This window comes from Thunnus maccoyii, chromosome 8 (assembly GCF_910596095.1).
Source record: "Thunnus maccoyii chromosome 8, fThuMac1.1, whole genome shotgun sequence".
Classification (NCBI taxonomy): Eukaryota; Metazoa; Chordata; class Actinopteri; order Scombriformes; family Scombridae; genus Thunnus; species Thunnus maccoyii.
The window spans coordinates 7,642,893-7,663,968 of NC_056540.1; the positions used below are offsets into that span (position 1 = coordinate 7,642,893).

Here is a 21,076-nt window from a genome sequence, read left to right on the forward strand (position 1 = left end):
TTTCCAATTCAATGGTCTCCAAGCAGGCACCCTGCTGCACACCTACAGTGGAAACGTAGACTTCCCGCCATCACCTTCAAGCCTCTAAGCAGAAATGAGATATTAGTTTCACCATAATGCTTTTTGTCCCTCTTCTTTTGCTCAAAGTGGAATAACACAGTGTTTCATAGTGTGCCAGTTTCAGTAAAACCATGTTGTTGTCTTTATTGAGTGTTTTCCCCTCAGCTGGACTGCAGTCATGTTTCAGTTGCTTTTTCTGTCTGTATAGTCTGTATAGTTTTGTCTGTATTGTAAGAGTGTTGTGTTGTGTGTTACAGGTATGCCACTCAGTCTGGACTGCAAGGCGTTTTTTGGCTACAGCGGAGAAAACAGAAGACCAATCATCTACTGGATGAAAGGAGAGAAGTTTGTTGAAGAACTTGCAGGACACATTAAAGAAAGTGAAGTCAGGTAAGTACATGCAAAAAATAATAATTGCAGGTAATTGAAAATATAACAAAGTTGACTGTGGATCTCAAATACCCATACATTTATAGTAATTTTACACCCATTGTATCAGAGTGTTATTATTGTCTCATTGCATTTTCTGAGATGCACCACTTCTGTAACACACTGTAATGAAACCTTTTGAAGTTTACAGGATTCTATTGTTAATTAATTTCTGAGAAGACTCCAGCTGCACTCCTCACACTGTCAGTATCTAATTTGCCCTCTTATGATTTATGACTCATTGAGGGTTCCCTGACAGATTTCCTCTCAACTTTCCTAAAAAATTATGAATACTAATAATAAAGTTAAATTGAATTCATTTTCTCCCCTATTGGGACCAATTACACGGGGCTCTATTGGGAAAAGCCTGATTGTCTGCGGGGCATCAAATATCATTAGAACAACCTGCCATATCACCATGGAAACCATCAGAACACTCACAATCTCACACTATCAAACACAAATGCGCTCACACACACGCTCGTATAATTCTGCTGTTGTCAGACTGTCCACTCTTTTTTTTTACTCTGCCTACAAAGATGCTTTGCAGGACTTTATAAAATTTGGATATGTTTAAAATCTTAGATGATATCTTATCAGCAGATGTATCACAGGATGCACAGCAAGGCTTTCCTGGACAAAACAACCATAAAGAACATGCAACACATTTGGTGGCAGTCGGTTCTGTAATGAGTGTACTAGTGATTCTGTGTGGGGTGGTAAAGATGTATGTAGATATATATGTATGTATATAAGATTAGAGCACATGAATCTATCTGACTTTAAATGCTGCAGAATCACTGAACAAAATGCACTGTGCATTCATGCACTGTCTCAACCACTACAGCTGCTAAATCAGAAAGCAACATATGCTAGCATTACACCTTAAAGAACTATGGTTTATTACAACCTGGGTTTTATTTAATTATTGTATTATAACATTGTACTTATCAAGAGGTTGCACAACAGTTTGGGTTGTGATTTCACAGTCGGCCTTCTTTTTGTCCTCCAAATAAATGTGACTAACCTGTGGATTTGTTTTTTCTGATCGGTCGTTGTTGCCCCTTTGGACCTATTCTTAGCAATTCTACCTAAATTGTAATAAACCATAGTTTATCTTTATCAGAGCTAAGACAGCAGAGACTCAACCACATGAAGGAGTGCTTCCTGTGTATATAAGTTTTACTGCACTTTTACACCTTTCTTAGCAACCGCATTGGAGTTCAGAAGTTGTTCATATGAGGGTAAGAGAGATTAATTCAAGGGAAAGATTTAAAAAATCTAATGCTTCACCTCCTGGGCTTTGTAAATGTCATCCCTGAAAACAACAAATAGTATATTTAAAGATTAAATCACAAAGTATTACTAAATCAAAAGTTTGTTTAACTTCATGTCGTAATTTCATCATTACTTTTAAAGTGACTACTTATTATGAGTGACTTCATGGTATTAAAGTGAAAAGCCCAGTTTAGTTTTCAAATTCACAGCTGGAGTTTGGAGTCTGGACAGAATTTGAAGTCAATGGATGCCCCATCTACATTCTGCTTTTTCACTTTTCTCTTTCCATGTTATTGTCTGACTCACTTTTGAACAAAAATTCCTCCATTCATTCTTGAAACAGAATCCTGTCCAAACAAACAAAAAGTATAAATAATAGCATTACAGCATTAAAAGATACAGCTGCATGCTGTTGTCTTGTGATTTTTACCCTCAGCACTAACTCCTTCCCCCCAACCAGCAAATAATCCCAGCCCTTGATATTGTTAAACATCTTTAAATTAAACTCTGGACAAAATGTTCTCTCTGTCACATTTTATGTCATCAACTCACTCCACCAATAATAATGTTGGTGGAGAATGTTTATTCCACCCTGAAGGGAAAATCTTTTGCTTCTCCTCTCCTCCCTCCACAGGAAGGTGAGAGGTCAGGGTCAGCTACACAACAGTAGCTCTGATGCTGAGAGGGCTTGAGTGTCTTGCTCAAGGACGCTTAAGCAGGAGGGCTGCTCACTGACCTGGGTTCTTTACTTTAAGGATGGTGTCTGAAACTGCTAAGCCCCTTAGTGGCCTCAGAAAATGTTCACTCCCGGGAAAACACTGTTGTAGATAAAGAGAGCAGTAGTTTGCATTAGTGTGAGTACTTAAACTTGAAATTAATCATGTCCCCCGGTAATAAATTAACCTTTGCCTGATGAGTTCTCCATCTTTCAGTCCAGTCCTCTGGCCACCTCTGATCCAATCACACTGCTGTTCTAAATTCAACAATCACGCTAGCGGAGACAGACTCCTGCTGTGGTGCACATTAATCTGTCCACGTTCAGCTGCCACCATCCTTACTGCTACAGCACTGGCAAGTGGACTGTGTGTCCTTGTCTGTTTGCATAGTGTCCAATACTATCTCACGGCCTCCATGATAATGTGACTATATGTTATTAGCCAGGCTTGTTCCCTTGAAGTATGTGAGAGAACTGTTGACACTCTCACCTCATTATTACTACAGTACCTAGAGAGAGCAACCACCTGTGATTATATGTGACAGACGTAAAGTTTCTCCACACTTAACCTCTGAGGTCTCTCCTCTTGAAACACTACATCTGTCTTTGGAAGATGTAAATGCAACTTGTCATAAATGCAAGTGTCTTTGGTCAAAATGAGTATGTGTAAGTAGAGTATGAGTAGTGTCAGCACTTTTACTGTTAGTTGCTAGCACAACTGCAGTGCTGTCCAATTACTCAATATTTCTGCAACTCAGCTCTCATGGTTCATGGTTCGTTCATGTGCAATGAATTCGTAATTACAATATTTCCACTTGGGCCACTGCTTCCTTCATATTTTCACTTAAAAGCAGCTCTGGCCCATATGTCTAACAGTGTGGAGAGGCTTCCTCACCTGCTTGAAATTCACGTCAGCTGTCTGATCCAACTGCTGTCACAGCCTCACTGTTTTAATGATTTTTTAAAACCAGAAGTTAAGTCAATATCAATGAAGATTATTAGTTGCTAATGTCTCCTCTTTTTGAAATATTATCAGTGTTAGTTTTCTCTAGGGTTGTACTTGCTTAAATGTTACATCAAAGGGCTGTTTAAACAGAAGAGAAAAGATACTTTTTGCATGAATACAGACAGTACCAGTCAAATGTTTGGATACACTCTCACAGGGGATGGGAAGGTGTGTCCAAACTTTTGACTGGTACTGTATGGTCAAATTCACATTAATTATATATATTTCTTATTTATAGGCCTCCTTTTGGGCAGTACGATTGCATCTGTAGGACTTGATTTAAATCCCTCTCATAACTAAACCCTGCCCACATATTCTGTTTCATAACTGAAGCTAAAGACGCTCTAATTTCCGTTTCACTGAGACTTTAAAAGGTGAGCTTTAAGAGATTTTTTAAACATAGCACGATCGGGGCAGAAGTGTGTTTGGGAAGGTATCTCCAGAGGGAAGGGGTGTTATAGGGAAGGCCCTATCACTGTAGGTCAGGTGCTCAGGACAGGAGGTTGGCATCAGAGGAAAGGAGGCTGTGAAGAAGGTTGTGAGGTAGGAGGAGGCCTGGTTAGGGAGCGCTGTCTGTGTGATGAGAGGGTGAATGAATTAAATCTGTTGTGGGACAGGGAGCCAGTCGAGGTATTTTAGGGCAGGAGTGATACATGAGCAGGAGTGAGTGAGCATGGGAGCACCCGACTCCTGGATACTTTGAAGTTTATTGGAGGCTTTGTAGGATATACCGTAAAAAATATGATTGCAGTCGTCAAATCTGGATGTGATGAAGGCATGGATGTACAGAGCAGGATGTTTTTCAAAAGGAAAAAGGCAGTTTTGTTACAGAACAGAAGAGGACCAAGCACTGAACCCTGAGGGACACCTCGGGGCAGAGGAAAAGTGGCACAGGTGCAGTTGTTACTGCTGATGAACTGTTGTCCCGTCTGTGATGCTGAAGTCAGTTTTCCTGGCAGGAGAGAAGAAGGGAGCAGTGTCAAAAGCAGCAGTGGATTTAGGGGCAATGAGGATATTAGGATTACCAGAGTCGGAGCAGAGGAGGAGGAGGCGGTCATTGGCAAGAATCTAAACCGATCCAAAGCCATATTTAAAATAATTAACAAGTGTGACTTTTATTTTATAATGTAACATCTCAAAACAGACTCCCTTTTTAGTTGTGTTCTTTAATCACATTAGTTAGTTAGGTGTGACCCTGAGTTGGAAAGCATCTGTTTAATATCCAACACATCCTCATAATTAAACAACAGCATAGGTCTAAAATTTCAGCTGGCAAAAATCAGCCTATAGTTACATTTACGCCATCTATGGCCATAGTGATGCACTCCGAAACGACCCATAGGACTGTAATATGCCGCTTTCCAAAACTGTTACAAATCACTGTTAAAAAATAATCATGAAGTGACAACACTGTGGTTTCGGTCTGGTTAGGTTTGGGCACAAAAACCACATGTTTAGGATCAGGGAAAGATCATGGTTTGGGTTAAAATGATCACTTGAAATGTGGTTTATTCTTCCTTAAAGTTATGCAGCCTTTGTCGGTGTGACAACAATAAACACCACAATGTTATGTTTTGAATGACCCAACTTGTGGTTGGAAACAGGAAGTGAATGGTCTCCTGCAGATGTCAAGTTAAAAATGCAGGCGAAAGATGGAGGGAGGTAAGAGGAGAAAGAAAGAGGTCTAAAAGGGGTGGAGGTGGAGGGGGGTCTATGGAGAGAGTTTATTTGTAGGAAGGTGAGAAAAAAGAAGGGAGGAAGTGATATGTTTTTAATTGAGGATTTTAGCAAGTCACTGCTTTTGACGGGGACCTCTAATGCTCTGTCCTGGTAGACATTGGAGTGATTCACACACAAACACACACACAAAAACACACACTGACACAAAGACCAGAGCCATAAAGGGCAGGAAACACACATACAGTATAGTGATCTCTGGCATTTGATGCATTTCTTTAGAAATTGTCGACATTTTTAACTTTCTGTAATATTAACAATCATCATAATAATCCTGTTGAATTCATTCAAATTACCATGCTGTTTTCTGCTTTTCTGCTGATACAATAGAGAAAAGCATTAATATTGAGAGGTTTGGGGTTAAGTTCCCATAGGGATCACCATTGCTAAAAGCCTTAAGTGACAGATACTGTAGGAAATGCCTCCTCTTGCCATGGTTGGACTGAGCCACCTCTGGTCTGGTTCAATTCCTGTCTTTAGAGCCAAGGAAGTGTGGACTACTGTTAAGCCAGAGCTGAGTCAAATCAGAACATTCTGTAAAGAGGAAAACAACTATTGAACTCTTTGGTCTGTGTGGTTTCTGACACTTAAGTTGAATCTGCCCAGGATGTGCTCATTATTTCCAGAATCCTGCTGTCTGCTGGTTTTGGTCGGGCCAATCACTGGGGATTCACACCAAACCACACCATAACACAGCTGACCTCAGCCACACTGAACTCAGCTAATGGAGACCAGGAGTACTTCTACCTCCCTTCTTTTGTTTCAGTTTAGCTTTTTATTTTTTTTAAATAAATTGTAAGTTTCTTTGACCAAATATATTCAGACTTCCAGAGGCTATTGCTCTGACTTCACCATGCACATTCACTGAGCAGGTTTCTCTACGGGCTGCTTTACCATGATATTGAAAAAAAAATGGATTTGTGTGAGCAAGGCAATTTAAACTGCTCAGGGTTTTCATTCACTTTTAATTCAGCCACTTCATCATGCAAATTGAAAATGTAATCCTTGTGCTAGGTTTTATTAGATAAGTTTTCCATGCTTAAAGTTACATGGTCTTTGTGGAACAGGCTTATTTGAAAGCCATTCTTTACAAGAGCTTATGCAACAATACCTGTTGAAACATATACAGTAAATTCAATTCTCATATTTGGCATGTGGTGTGTTAACTGCAATTTTTGCTTGGGATTGGTTTTATACCCCGTCTATGCCATGTTTCCTATATTTCAACCACTGCCATGTAGCACAAGCCTGTCCAGATATGTCCTAGGTCACACGTTCTCTCACTCATTTTCTCTGGTTCTGTCCCAGTGTAAGAAAATTTGCTCTGCGGTTCAAGCTGCGATTACTCGAGCATTAGGATGTGACTCTTCACAAAGACATTAGCTTTTAAAAGAATCTCCCTTTATGAATCTTCCCCTATGAACAACTGGAGATATTCTGTTAAAAGCGGTGGGTATGGGGTAAATGAAATAGTCAACTGTGACATTCACATTGTAATTGAGCATTTGCTAAACCCCCCAATACAGCAATTGTTCAGTCATTGCTGAGCAACTGTAACTAGGGATGGCAGGCCTGTCAAGTTTGGGTTTTTCAACATGTGAAAGTGGAGTGCATGGGGTGCTAGTAAGAGTGACACTCAGTATCTAAAGAGTTTGAGGGCTTGTGTTTTTTCTTATTGCCTTTCCAAAAAAGAGCAAATGTGTGAGGGCTGAATTGAATAGTGTTTGTCTACTTTGATGTAAACTGCTTACATGAGCATGTCTGGCTAACTAGGTACCTACAGTGGTTATGTTAGAAAAGGTCCCATTAAGGACTGACACATTCACTGTGTGGGGGTCTGTGTGACACCAGTCCTGGATGCTAATGTTACTAACCGCCATGTCAGTAACATGTAGTTTAGGGTAATGTTAGTGGTTTTGTTCTGCTCGTTTTTGGATTTGGGGAAGTTTACCTAAGATGACTTTGCTAAACTAACCAATTTGGACTCATTCTCAAATAATTTCAAAAGCATAAATCTAGCCAATGTGTTGTTTGTCCAATAACTGATCCATGTTTTCTACATGCATGCTCATTTTCATTGGAGTCAGCCAGAAACATTAAAAGGCAGCTAAGAAAACCTTCCAGTTTCATTTCAGCCTGTGAAATCAAGTTTACTGCCTAAAAATGAGAAACCTGCCTTTGTTTACTTGTGACTGAATTGAAGGATGCATTGTTTCCTAAATTACCACAAATTACAAGTGGTATATCTGCCACCATTATCATTGTATAGTGCATACATGTAGTGCTAGAACAGAAGGCTTGACAGGCGTAGCAACAGTAACTACACTAAAATCGATTCAATTATTTAGGTTTTCGGTTTACAACCACATAAAGAGGGATGAGAGAAATTTCTGTCTGATGCTGCCGGACCGTATGTGCTGCATGCACTGAATGTGCTGTCTCAGCACAGTCAGTCTGATCTCAGATTTCAGTGGTTATGGCTGAATCTGACCTTAAACCAGGCTTAAAGTGGCACTTCGTGACCCAAACATCAGTTCAGTCTCTTCCTCCTCTGCCTCCTGTCCTCCTCCTTCTTGCAGGCTTTTACAGTAGTATGACCTCACCATAAGGAGAGATGCTTTTTCCAGCTGTCGCCAATGTTTTGTACACATGCCTCCTCACTCCCTCTGTCCTGCTTTTTCATCTACACTTGACTCCTCATCTCTGTATGCCTCACATTCCCTCCTTTTCTCTTTTTCTCTTACCCTGTCTGTTCTCCTCTCTATCCTCTTTTCCTCTCCTTCGTATGTCCTCTCCTTTCTGTTGTTCCTTCTCTTCTGTTATCCTCTTCCTTCCTGCACAGCTTTTAGAGGAGTAGTTTGGAAGACATGGAGCTCCCCCTGTCTCTAAGATTTACACATATTTATTTCTCTCCCTGTTCCCATCACTCTTCCTCATTGTCTTGTCGCTTCCCATTTCCCCCCTTTGGGTTTTTTAAAGGGTAATCTGTAAGACAGAAAATCCCAGCTGCCTCTAATGTCTCATACTGTACATGTTTATGTTTTCCTCTTCTGCCTTAAATGGTTGTTAAAGGAGTACATTTAAGATGCCCTGCTATCTGTGACAATTATCTGTGTCTCTTTGTCTGTTTGTCCAGGATTTTAAGGGAGCATTTGGGGGAGAAGGAGGTACAGCTATCCTTAACCTTTGATGCTGTGGAGGAGACCGACCTGGCTAACTACACCTGTTATGTGGAGAACCACATCGGGAAGCGCAGCGGGAGTGCTATACTGCAGAAGAAAGGTAGATTTCTCTCTCTTTCTCTTTCCCTCCCTCACTCCCAATTCCCCCCTTGCTTGTTCCATTAATTGGAAAAATCAAAGAAGTGCATCAAATGTAGACACAGCCAACCATCATTTTAACATCTCATTATTGTCACTTTTCTTCAAACAGTAAATGTGGGTGTGTGACACATAAAATGACAAATAATCACAAACAGCTTGAAGATAAATTGCTCATTAAAGCAACCAGCAGCATTTGGTTCAAATGTGTTATTTTGTCTGTACTATTTGAGAACAGCATCATTGCCCAAACATATAATTATATAAGCCGCTTACAAAAATATGCTTCACAAGGACGGACAGGAAGTATTAAATAGGGGCCCAGAACTGATCCCTGTGGCACCCCAGAGCTACTTTCTGTTGCGAAAGATGATGAACTTGCACATTAAGGAAATTAATGTGCAAGTACAAATTATATAAGCAAATTATATTGGGAAGATCAAAGTTACTTCAGTAAGGTTGGCAGTTATTATAATCTACTGTATGTAGCCTATGTCATACCCTTTAAAGCCATGTTAACCCTGGAATGAAAACATTATTTGCCAAACCATTATAGTGATGTTAATGACTTATATGCCTAATTCTAACAGCCAGCAAGTAAGTCATCCACAGCTGGGGAGTGAAAGGACCAGTAGCGTCTTAAATCCGAAAAGTGTTGCCTCTCAAAGATCAGCCATAAAGCTTAATGATGTACTTGAGAAATTAATTCTTAAACAAATAGTAAACAGTAAATAATCTGCCTACCAAAACCTCTAAAGATCACTAATAAGCACATTGTATCTTGTTTGTTTAATCTGTACACAAAAAAATGACAAGTCATTGTGCCCAGCTGCCAAGAAATAGATAGCGCACAGCTCATTTTTACATATACATTTTAGTATGCATTAAACAAACAAGAAACATTTTAGTTAGTGAGCTTTAGAGGTGTTCCTGTCTTTATGCTAATCTAAACTAACCCCTCCTGACTCCAGCTCCGTGATTAGCGTGCGGACATGACAGTGGTATCGATCATATTATCTAACTATAGGCAAGAAAGGAAATAAGTGTGTTTTCCCAAAATGTCAAACTGTTCCATTAAGGGAATTAAATTTTAGCTAAAGTGATTCACAGCTTGATATACAGATATTTTACTGGCACGCAGACAGGCAGTCATAAACAAGTAGTCAGTTTCTGGATTCAAAGCCTGCACAGTGTATTCTCCCAAAAGCAATGCTTTATTTTTTACTCTGGCTTGCTAAATATAAAACCATATCTGCTCCACCTGGGATATATTCCATCTTTCTTTATGATTCTGTTAACAAGGAATACCCCGCCAGCTCAGGAGCTGGTGCTACTTTTATAGCTCAGTAAATATTTGTGGATGTAAACAACTTTGAAGATAATTAAGACTTCAACTGTGTGCTGTCATTAAGAAATGTGTGAGATATAAGAACTTATCTGAAGCTCAATTTCAAACATTTAGGCAGTCAGCTGCTGAACAGCTGAACCAAAGAAAATAGCGGCCCTTCTTTAAAGAAAAAGATGTCACTATAGACAGCGGTGGATAGTCTTTTTTTTACTGACAGGTGATATCCAGAGAGAGCTGTGAAGAAAACATCACAGCAATGAGTGCTGAGCACCACAGATGGAGACAAAATAAAAAAAATATTCCGCTGAAAAATGCATAAGGGCACAGCTCCCTTTGTAAAACATTTGCAGCAGTCCTGCAGTATCTTGCTTTCCATCTGATGAGCAGAGGGAACAGGCCTGTTTGAGTCAGAGGCCACGACCCAGAGAAAAAGACAGAAACCTGGAGAGACAAAGAGAAACAGAGAATAGTGAAGCAGCACCAGCGGAGGAGATTAATTGTCTGTTGCCTTGAATCTCAGTGGAAAAGAGGGCCGCATGAATGCCCACCTCATGAAATATATGTATGTAACGCAGAGGACCAGGGACTGGGAGAATTGGGGAATGTGGACAGAGATAAACAGGCCCAGGAATGGTAGGAGACAGAAAGAGGCAATAAAATGGAGAACAAGGGAGAAATAATAGATGCAGATTAAGAGATATGGAGGAAGGTGAGGGGTGTGTGGGAGAATTGGGAGAGAAGGGAAGAGAAAAGGAGAAAAGAAGAGACAGCGGGAGAGGGAGGGGGTGGAAGACTAAAAACAGGTCTTACTCTCTCCCCATCTGACTCCTGCTGAATGCCTTGGGTGTCAAATCTATCTTACTATACTTAACTAGCACCCTAGGGACTCTCACACACAGGCACAAGCACACACACATGGGATCACACAGACAAACTCCTCCAGAGAGGGTCGGGATGGGAATTGTGGGGTCTTGATTACTTAACACTGTAATTACCTGGATGAATAAAGGAAATGGGGTGTGTGTGTGTGTGTGTGTGTGTGTGTTTGTGCACAAAGCTTTCCATTGAAACAATAAGACACACTGCCATGGGTTACAGCATATTGTGCGTTATATGTGTGTGCGTATATGTGAGTGTGTGATCAGAGCTGATGCATATACACATAAACTCATATACTCCCCTCATGGGAGGCATTAAGTATGATGGGATTGTTAAGAAAGCATGCTCCTGTATTTGCACTTCACCATACACACATATAAAGACACACACACACACACACACACACATACAATACAGTGCAGCAGTTGGAACTTGAAGCAGGTATCAGTACACACTGAAAGCATTGCTGTTAGCTGAGTGTTTTCTGTGTGTAGCTGCTCTGTGTGTTGGGCTTCTTTTGGATTATGGAAATGGAGCACAGTCCATGTTCTGTATGATTTGTGTGTATCAGTGTGTTTATGTGCATCTCATAACCGTTTGTCCTTGATTCTAAATGAAATGGGCTGCTTCGACCAGCATCCTTAAACACACTCATGTCTTTCTCTCATCCCTGTCGTTTGCTTGCTTTCCTCTTTCCCTCCCATTTATTTCTCCCTTTCTCAATTCCTGTATCTCTTACTGGTTCTAGCATTACTCAGTTTTATATACAGGATGCACAATCCACACTTTAATTGTCCCAAAGATTAAAATAGTCTATGACTCATCTGCTTCTCTTTATCTGCACGTCCTTCTCTGTGATCAGTATAGATTTAAGGGAAATGAGCAAGAGATAACAGCTTGAATTGGAGACGGTCTCCGGCTAAAGATCGCTGCACACCAGATGAATACGCAGTTACTCACCTGAAGTAATTCTAAAATAATTCCTTGTGTATGACTTATGCTTGGCTAATATCTAAAATTTATGAACCTCCAAAATACTGTACATGACATTGCTTGCATGAAAACTAATGTGTTATAGCTCAAGGTTCTTTCTTATTTAGTATTCTTTCTTAGTTTTTGGCTAGTAGCCCATTCTCATAAGTGTTTGAAAGGAGCATAAAAGGACCATTGATGTGCTGGGGAACATCAAATCCTCAAGCTGAACTGAATATACTTTTAACATTGGAGCTCCCCTCTCTGGTGTTCAGTCACCATTGTCAACCATGATGTGGTGTTTCTGCTGTAGGAGCCACCTGAGCTTTTAAGCATATAAACTTGCTTTGATGAGCCCAGTGTTATACTGAACTGACCAAAAGAGTTCAAACTAGCGACACACTAAACTTAAAGTTTAAGAGACTGTCAGAAGCAGTTGCCTTACTGCGTTCTAATGCGATCACTTAAGCATAAAAAAGGGAACCAACTGCTTAATCAGTGACCACCTTTCAACTGAACTGAACAAAACACTTCCAATCAGCAGAGTGATTTGTAATTTCCACCTCTTGTGTATAGGCGACTTTTTTATAAGTTCACTAACCAGGCTAACTAGCCTCCGGGCCTAAAGCTAATAGGGTCACATTAGGGTGCCTGAATACAACATGACAGCCTTAAACAAAGCACAAGTTATACTAAGTTAGCACAAGTTATCAAAGCTTGATTTCATGCACTGAGTGTGTGTGATTGAATTAGGGTGTGCTCTCACCCTGCAATGACCCAAGGTAATGGATTGATGCATCTGTGTTGCATGCATGCACTCACACAGACACACACACCTACAGTACACGTTCACTTATTGTAACTGACAGAGCAGAAAGAGCTGCCATCAGCCACCATGACAAGAGTCTTACTAGAAAGAAAAATGGAGGGCTGTGAGACAGACTGAAAGAGCCGACAAGGGGGAGAAGAGGGATTGAGAGAGAATGACAAACTGAAGGACAGACGGGGACTAAACAAAGACGTGAACATGGTTTCTCTGACGTCACTCAAAGGTTTCTGACGCTTTGAGTTTTTGAGCTATTGTTAGCTGCCGCCTTTTTAAGATTAACCTGAGCAAAAATTTGGATTTAGGCCCCAAATGTTCCCTTTTACACTCACTTCATGTGTCATGGGCAGATCAGATAGCTATATATCAAAAAAGCTAAGTGTAAATGCATCCGAGAAGCATTACACACAGATTGTAATCCCTGTTCAATCCAGTTCAGGAGGTGCTTTTAGACGCATTCTAGTCAGATGCTGAAAAGGTGTAAATGCATCCGTTTCTTCAGGATGTAATCTTTACTCCTCCCAAGTGTAACAGAGTCAGTTAGCACTCAGTGCAAACAGTGGACAGTGTCAGTCCCCTGTGATAATGGCAGCTGAAGATCCGCTGACATTACGATGAAAAAGTGGCTCCGGGATTTCAGTACATAGCCTAAAATCAAATAGAAGCCACTGATCTGTTTGGGTGACAGTATGGGTGAAGACGATCAAACTTTTGTCTCGCTCATAGTTGTCAGCTAGCTAGCTAAACAGCCTCAGGTGCATTACCACCCCCCCTCTGGAATGTAAATGGGGCCTTTGAGTGACAATATCTACACTACCTCATGTTGCATTACCACTAACAACACCCACTTTCAAAAAAAGTATAATAAACAATCTTGACTTTAACTTCTTGTGGAAAATATTTGACCATTGTGAAAACTATGTCGCCACATAGTCTATTTAAAAGCTTTCAATCTTATCAAATGATCTTCACCATCAGATGGAGTTTGCTCAGTTGTCATGGAATAGATGTCCATATTTACATTTTTTCCTGAGCCCTTTAAGGACTTTCCGTCATTATTGGCTTAAAAGAAGATCATGATCAGAATAGAATCTAGATTGACTAGATACTGTAGACACGTTAAGAAACTGATTTCCATTTACTTAAACAGTAGTAGTGGTTTGTTTGTTTGTTTCCTAGCGTCTAGTGGCCTTTAGAGAAACTACAACTTAATGAATATCAGCATATCATGGTGGCTACAAATGGAAAAATGGCAGCACATGCTCAATGCACTTTTAATAACTGCTGGTGCAATAAAATGGAAAAGATAGAGAGAAACATAGTAAAGGCGGTGGAATTCAGCAAGATGGCGTCAGTGTCACATTGTGTTGTGTGAAGAGAGACAAAGAGCATTACAGAGAGAGTGGTTATGTAAAAATTCCAACTGAAAGATCTTTTATCATATGCCTTCCATCAGAGGCACACACCACCACCACCACCATCATCATCACTGACTACTCTTTTTATACTAAAAAGCATACTTAAAATTCAATGTCAAAATTCTGCACACATTTTCCTCTGCACTGATATTGGGAGACAGAAGCAAGTGACTCATTACTAATGGAAAATATCTGAGAAAGACAGATGAAAGGGGGGAGTGGTGATAGAGTGATGGGGGGGAACAGAGAGAGGAAGAGGGGAACACAGGGGAAGGAGAGAGGGATGGATGGAGGTGGGGCGGGGGGGGGGGGGGGGGGAAGCGGAGCGTTCTAAATGTGTCTCATTACTAATGGAAGCAGTCTGAGTTCACTTCACTGTAGAGCAAATATTTGGCAATTAGTTAAATTTCGCTATTTTTCTTCCCTCTTTGGACCGCCATTCCGTCTCTCCCTCCCCCGCCCTCACCCTCTCTCTCCCACTCTATCCCCCGCTCTGCTGCTGTCCCACCTCATCCTGCCATATAGTGAATCTGTGTATTTAAGTGGAGGCAGTGTGGGATCACAGAGTAGAGCTGGAGAGACGTCTACTGGTGAAATGTGGTAACTTCAGACAGATTTTATACTGTAGTGATAAATAAAAGGATGGGTTCAGTCTGGGTGATCACTTCATAGAAAAACACTCCCAATATTTAACCAAATCAACTATATCTTTAAGAATGCCTCAAATTTTATATTTTGTTTTTTGTCACATAGTTTTATTCTACAATCCGATAAAAAGGTATTCTCAGTAGCCTGCAGGTATTTGGTGAAAATTCATGTTGAAAAGTGCTTTAAATATTACTGATATTACTGAATAATTTAGACAGCAGCTAGAAAACTACAGATGTCTTTTCAATTCACATTTTGGTGGAGTTTTTAATGTTAGTTGAAGCTTTTGTACTAACTGGAGTACCGTCATGCTGGGTTGTAACTCAAAGAACTATCCAACCATCTATTTTCTGTTTCCAGTTATCCTTTGCCTTTGAATCAAAGAACCATGTGGGTTGTTAAAAATAATAAGAATATCTTCTTTAAAAAAAAAAAATCTCCATCAACCGCTGGTTTGGGGAAAATTTAAGTATATAAGTATTTTATTAGAATTTTTTCCCATAAAGAGCCTATAGAAAGACAGTGGTGGGAAGTGAGTACACTTTACAGTTTTGAGGTCTACTGAACTTGACTACCTCATATTACATTTGAGATGGAAATATAGTACTTTTAACTCCACTACATTCATTTGACAGATATGGTTATTTTACAGATTAAGATTTTGCAAATAAAATGTATGCTCTGTTCATAAATTATGTTGCGTTGTTATAGATTAAACTACCCAACAGTTTATAAAGTAGTTAAAGTTAAATTAAAATACTGCTTACATGCTAACACATCAATAATGACTGAATACTATATACTGTAATAATACTGCATTTTACTCTTGATACATTTTGCTGATAACACTTGTACTTACTAAAACTGTAACAATTTGAATAGAAGACTTTTACTTGTAATGGAGTATTAATACATTATGGTATTGCTCAATATTTCGTCCACCACCACCTACAAAGCATTTTTTCTCAGATGAACTATTTCTTGTTATGACGAAGTAGAACTTCTTTATTTATATTGTTGTTACTATAATATTTACCACATCAAGATTCAGTTCACAAATGTGAGCTCATAGTTTCACTTCACAGTTAAACAACAGACTAACAGTTCTATAAAATATCACATAGGAAGTAACACAGGGGGGAGTGTTAAATCTGTGACACACAGACACTATTGGAGCAGACTGAAGGCTGTAATTACACATCAGTCCTCATGCTTAAAAATGACAAGACAATAAAAAAAAACTACCTGACCCCACTGTACTTATCAAACAAGGCACTTCAAGCCTCATACCAGCAACATTTTTTAGATTCTGATCACAGTAATTCATCCAGTGTTGCTATGACATTTTGTTTCACAATTTTGTATCTTTTCTATTTAACCTTTGTAACAGTTCTTAAAATCTTCATACTATAAACTGCCTGACAGCCCTGACTCTTTATGTCTAACTGGAGAGGAACAATAATAGGATCAGGTCTCCTCCTCTTAGATCATCACATCTGACAGTAGACCACACCAATAGGTGGCATTGTACTTCTTTGGTGTTAAAGGAAACCTGCTGACTGCTGTTTTATAGTTGAGTTTCATAGTTTTATAGTTTTTATAGATGAAGCACCGGTGATCTGACATCAGGGTCACATACAAAATAATAAACTATAAGCTATAAAACAAACCTTGAGTAAAAGGAATGATAAAACATGTTGTGACATTACTGGTTTCTATACTTTTAATATTAGGCAATGCAAAGACTGCAGTGTTACACCGGCAGCAGACTCAGGCATTTACACTAGTAAAATGTTAATACTGTGAGTGGTTGTTTTCCAGTTATGAATTTGTTGTATTCCATTTCTACTGTATTGCTAATCTGACAACATGTATATATATTTTTTAAATCCATCACATGCCGTAGGTTTATGTGCTACAACTACGTGTGTGTGTGTGAGAGAGAGAGAGGGAGAGAGTGAGAGAGTAATAGATCATATTTCCCTTGCTGTCATTCACCAGCCATGTTCCATTAATCTCCCACACACTCATATTGCCTATGATAGCACTATCATTCATCCACACACACACACACACACACACACACACACACACACACACACGCACACACACGCACACAATTCAAACCTCTCAGATCATGTGTGTGTATGCTGTATGTGGGTAACATGCTGGAGTGAAGTCATTTGTCTCTCTCACTCAGGTAAACTGACTCTCTGCTGTTTGTCAACTCATAATCTGCAGATCTGTAAAAGACAGAATTGCATAAGTGGTTCCTCTGTTTCTGTCCATTCCGCTGTTATTCATCGAGCACCATTTACACTGTAGTTTCAGTAAGTCTTGTATCAAAACCATTGTTAATCTAAACATAGGCTCTCACAGTCTCAACATGGACCACACAAGCCAACATGAATGCAAACTATAACATTTGAGAGGTGGGATCATTTGCCTACACACAATTTGAAAACACTTCACAAAACACACAAAATCTCACTTTTGTGTGTCTTGTCCAAGTATGTTTTCGAGCGTAACCAGATTGGGCTCACTGTTACTTCCTGCAGTTTAAGGAAGGAAAACACACTGATAGCACTATCATTCATCCACACGCACACACGCACACAATTCAAACCTCTCAGATCATGTGTGTGTATCCTGTATGTGGGTAACATGCTGGAGTGAAGTAATTTGTCTCTCTCACTTAGGGAAGCTGACTTTCTGTTGTCTGTCAACTCATAATCTGCAGATCTGTAAAAGACAGAATTGCATAAGTGGTTCATCTGTTTCTGTCCATTCCGCTGTTATTCATCGAGCACCATTTACACTGTAGTTTCAGTAAGTCTTGTATCAAAACCATTGTTAATCTAAACATAGGCTCTCACAGTCTGAACATGGACCACACAAGCCAACATGAATGCAAACTATAACATTTGAGAGTTGGGATCATTTGCCTACACACAATTTGAAAACACTTCACAAAACACACAAAATCTCACTTTTGTGTGTCTTGTTCAAGTATGTTTTTGTGTGTAACCAGACTGGGCTCACTGTTACTTCCTGCGGTTGAAGGAAGGAAAACACACTGCATGAAACAGCAAAGAAGGCACTCAAAACATGCTTGGCCAAACCACACAAAGGTGATATTTATGCACAGTTGAAAGTGTTCTCAAACAGTATGCTTCACTTTTAAAAGGGAAAAAGTTTAAAGGATGAGGTGTAACTGACTGATTTGGCAAATGTAGGTTGGTTTCATTCCACCACCTCCAATAAAGAGTAGTCCAAAACTAGATTAGCAACATGCATACATAACTTTCACTGGTGAATCTTCCTTCCAAGCAGATAATCCTGTCTTCTACCGAGGGTTAAAAGCTAAATTAACTAAATTAATAATTAATTGATTAATATACTGTACATTGGATAGAGAAGAGACATGAGCACAGAAAAACAGATAAACAAATTCATAGCAACAAGCTTATAAGCTTTCCTGTTCTAAATACACTATTAATTCTAATGGCTAACATGTCAGCAAAGCACTTAGCTTCACTCATGTATCCAGACGTCCCGCGAGTCTTTGCCAGCTACTGAATATAAATCCAAGCTCAACTGGTCTGCCAACTACAGAACAAAAATATCTGGCTCTCTTCGGCTTTGCTAAATGTTCGACTTTGACTTCAACTCAACCATATTGATGAACCGAAGCAATGAACGAGGTGCTGAGACTGCACGGAGCGCCACAGTGGACTTTTATTCTCTGGCTGAATTGGCACTACTAGCAGCCCCTTCACCTTAAAAGAAGTCTTTTCATTCAGTGTTGATATTGAAAATGCTGCCTGATGGAGCTTTAATTAAATGTGTAACTGTTATATTCATTCAGCCTCTGACCTCTCACCTCCTTGCTGAAGGGGAAATCCAAAGAGAATTTCTCTATCAGCAAATAAATATTAATAATTAGCTCCTAATTAGTTAGCTCTTGACAGTCAGCTGGTTTCTGTGGTTTCGAAGTTATTTTAACACATCTCACACATCTGGTTCAGTGTGTGTGTTTGTGTGTGTGTGCCTTAACTCACTGGGGACGGCCACGTCCCCAATGGGTAAAATGCTGATTTTTGGGTCAGTGGTTAGGATTAGGGTTAGGTTTAGATTAGGGTTAGGTTATGGGTTAGGGTTAGGGTTAGGGTAAATGTGTGTGTATGTATGTGTGTCTGTGTCTGTGTGTGTGTTAAAGCCTCATTCATGTGGTTATGTTTAGTTCAGTGTGCTTTATTGGCGGGTGTGTTAGGCAGACTGTTAACAAAGTGTCTAAATGCACCTGTACTTCATCAAAATAAAAAAAACCACATCAAATGAAAAGCCAGTATCAGCTAACATCAGCTCTGTGTGTGCAGACGTGCGTTTGTGTCTGTGAGGGAGTTTCAGTTTTACTCATCAAACGTAACAAGTTAAAGGTCTTTTAAGGTTTCCTGTTACTGTTTCATGAAGTCAAATTGTAGTTTGGCTTTGTAAACTCAGACGTGAGCAAACCTGAAGTAAAAAAGAAAATCAACAAGAAAAAACTGAGCTTCAACTGCAGTGTTACAAACTGACGTGTGAAAATATGTCAGTATTGTGTTTTTACCTCACCATCAATATGCAATATAAACCTCATCAATTCCTTTTCTCCTCCCCTTGCTGTTTCTCCCTGACTGTAGATATGTATCGCTTGGAGTTGGCTGGTGGTCTGGGGGTCATATTGCTGCTGCTGGGAGTCCTAACAGCACTTTATAAATGCTACAACCTGGAGATCATGCTCTGCTACAGGAGGCACTTTGGGAGTGATGAAACTGAAGATGGTGAGCTTTTTTTTTACTCTCAGTTTTACCTCAAGACGGGCAGCTCACAACAGAATCAGAGCTTATATCGACATACCGTGGATAAACCATTTCCATGACTTGTCAAAACAGGAAAAGCACGGGTGGTGTTAATTACATAAACGATGGCTGCATTCCATTTAGGTGAGCCAATTGCAGCGCTCTGGTGTTGTGCATGTTCACTCACTGACATGACTTACTGGGATGACTAATGGAATGGAGCCATCATTAATGTTATTTATTACCTGTCTGCCGTGAAAAGGGTCTACTGCAACAACAAACAACAACAAAGAACTACAAACATGGAGGACAGCACCAAGAGAGCAGGGAAGGGTGTACAGTTGAAGCGGTTTCTACAAAACATCCGTGTTGCCAACTTGTCATTCCACTCAACAGTTGTTGGAGATAGAGTGCTGTTGCAGTGGCTTGTGCACACTAGTTTAGTTAGCATGGCAACCGATTGTAAAGTAAGAAGGTGATTATCCTAGTGACACTATGACAGTCACCAACCTGATGATGGGTGTAATTGTAATGCATACAAACAACACACACACATTTAATTAAGTTTTGCTAGAACCCTCCCTCCCAGCATTTTTAAAATTACAACAGAAGAATGGGAGTTGTGTGGCATTGTGGCTACATAGTGTGTGATGACCTGAGGGATGTGGGGACACTGTCTGACTACCAAACAGTGTAGCATAGATAGCAGCATGCGTTCGCACTGTGCTGGTAGTCACTACCCAGCCATGAGCAGCTACTGTCCGACCTACTAGTAAGACAGGAAGTTGAGCAGTGCTGTTGCAGACAAGACACACAAAAACCACACAAAACTGTTCTTCAGAAACCAGTGGGTGACGTCTCGGAGGCTACATCCATATTTCTCACAGTCTATGGTTGTAGCTAGACTATGGGCTCTGCTATGAGAGGCTCTCCCAATGTGTGCATCTTTGGGAAGTGCCAGGACATAGCTGTAGCCATACCATAAATATCTTGTTAAGCACTGAATACAGCACAGTTACAGCGGTGAAAAGTAACTAAGTACATTTACTCAAGTACTGTACTTTGGTACAATTTTGAGGTACTTGTACTTTACTTGAGTATTTAAATGTTCTTCTACTTTATAGTTCTACTCCACTGCAGTTCAGAGGGAAATATTGTACTGAGAAAAGTTCTGGGAAATTAATCCAAATTAATGTTGAAGATATTAGTTTTTTCTTCTTTCTTACACAAATTATCCTCTCACAGTCCTGGATTTATCTTGTGACTCTTATAAGGTCCTGAAATAATTACTATAAAATGCTGCTTATGCACTGATTCATCAGTATTTGTAACTTACTTTATCAAACATATTTAATATAGTCACAGGCCAATTTTCAGCAAAACAAGTACTTTTACTTTTAATACTTTAAGTACTTTTAAGTAAGGTACTTCTGTACCTTTATTTAAGTAGGATTTTAAATGCAGGCCTTTTACTCGTAATGGAGTATCTTTACATTGTGGTATTTCTATTTTTACATAGATGTATTAAGACATACAAAAACATTACTTGGAACAATAATGTGTGTCTAATATGGTTTTTCCACAAAAAAGTTCAAATTA

The 21,076-nt window shown here is 39.7% G+C and overlaps 1 protein-coding gene across 2 annotated transcripts in view; it reads left to right on the top strand.

The window, feature by feature from the left end:
• il1rapl2 (interleukin 1 receptor accessory protein-like 2) overlaps positions 1-21,076 on the top strand; it is a 159,860-nt gene that overhangs the window by 125,613 nt on the left and 13,171 nt on the right. For both annotated transcript variants that reach the window (XM_042419146.1, XM_042419147.1), the window contains exons 6-8: positions 318-450; positions 8,362-8,507; positions 19,319-19,459. In XM_042419146.1, coding sequence (XP_042275080.1) covers positions 318-450; positions 8,362-8,507; positions 19,319-19,459 — 420 coding nt within the window. The remainder of the gene's footprint in view (positions 1-317; positions 451-8,361; positions 8,508-19,318; positions 19,460-21,076) is intronic.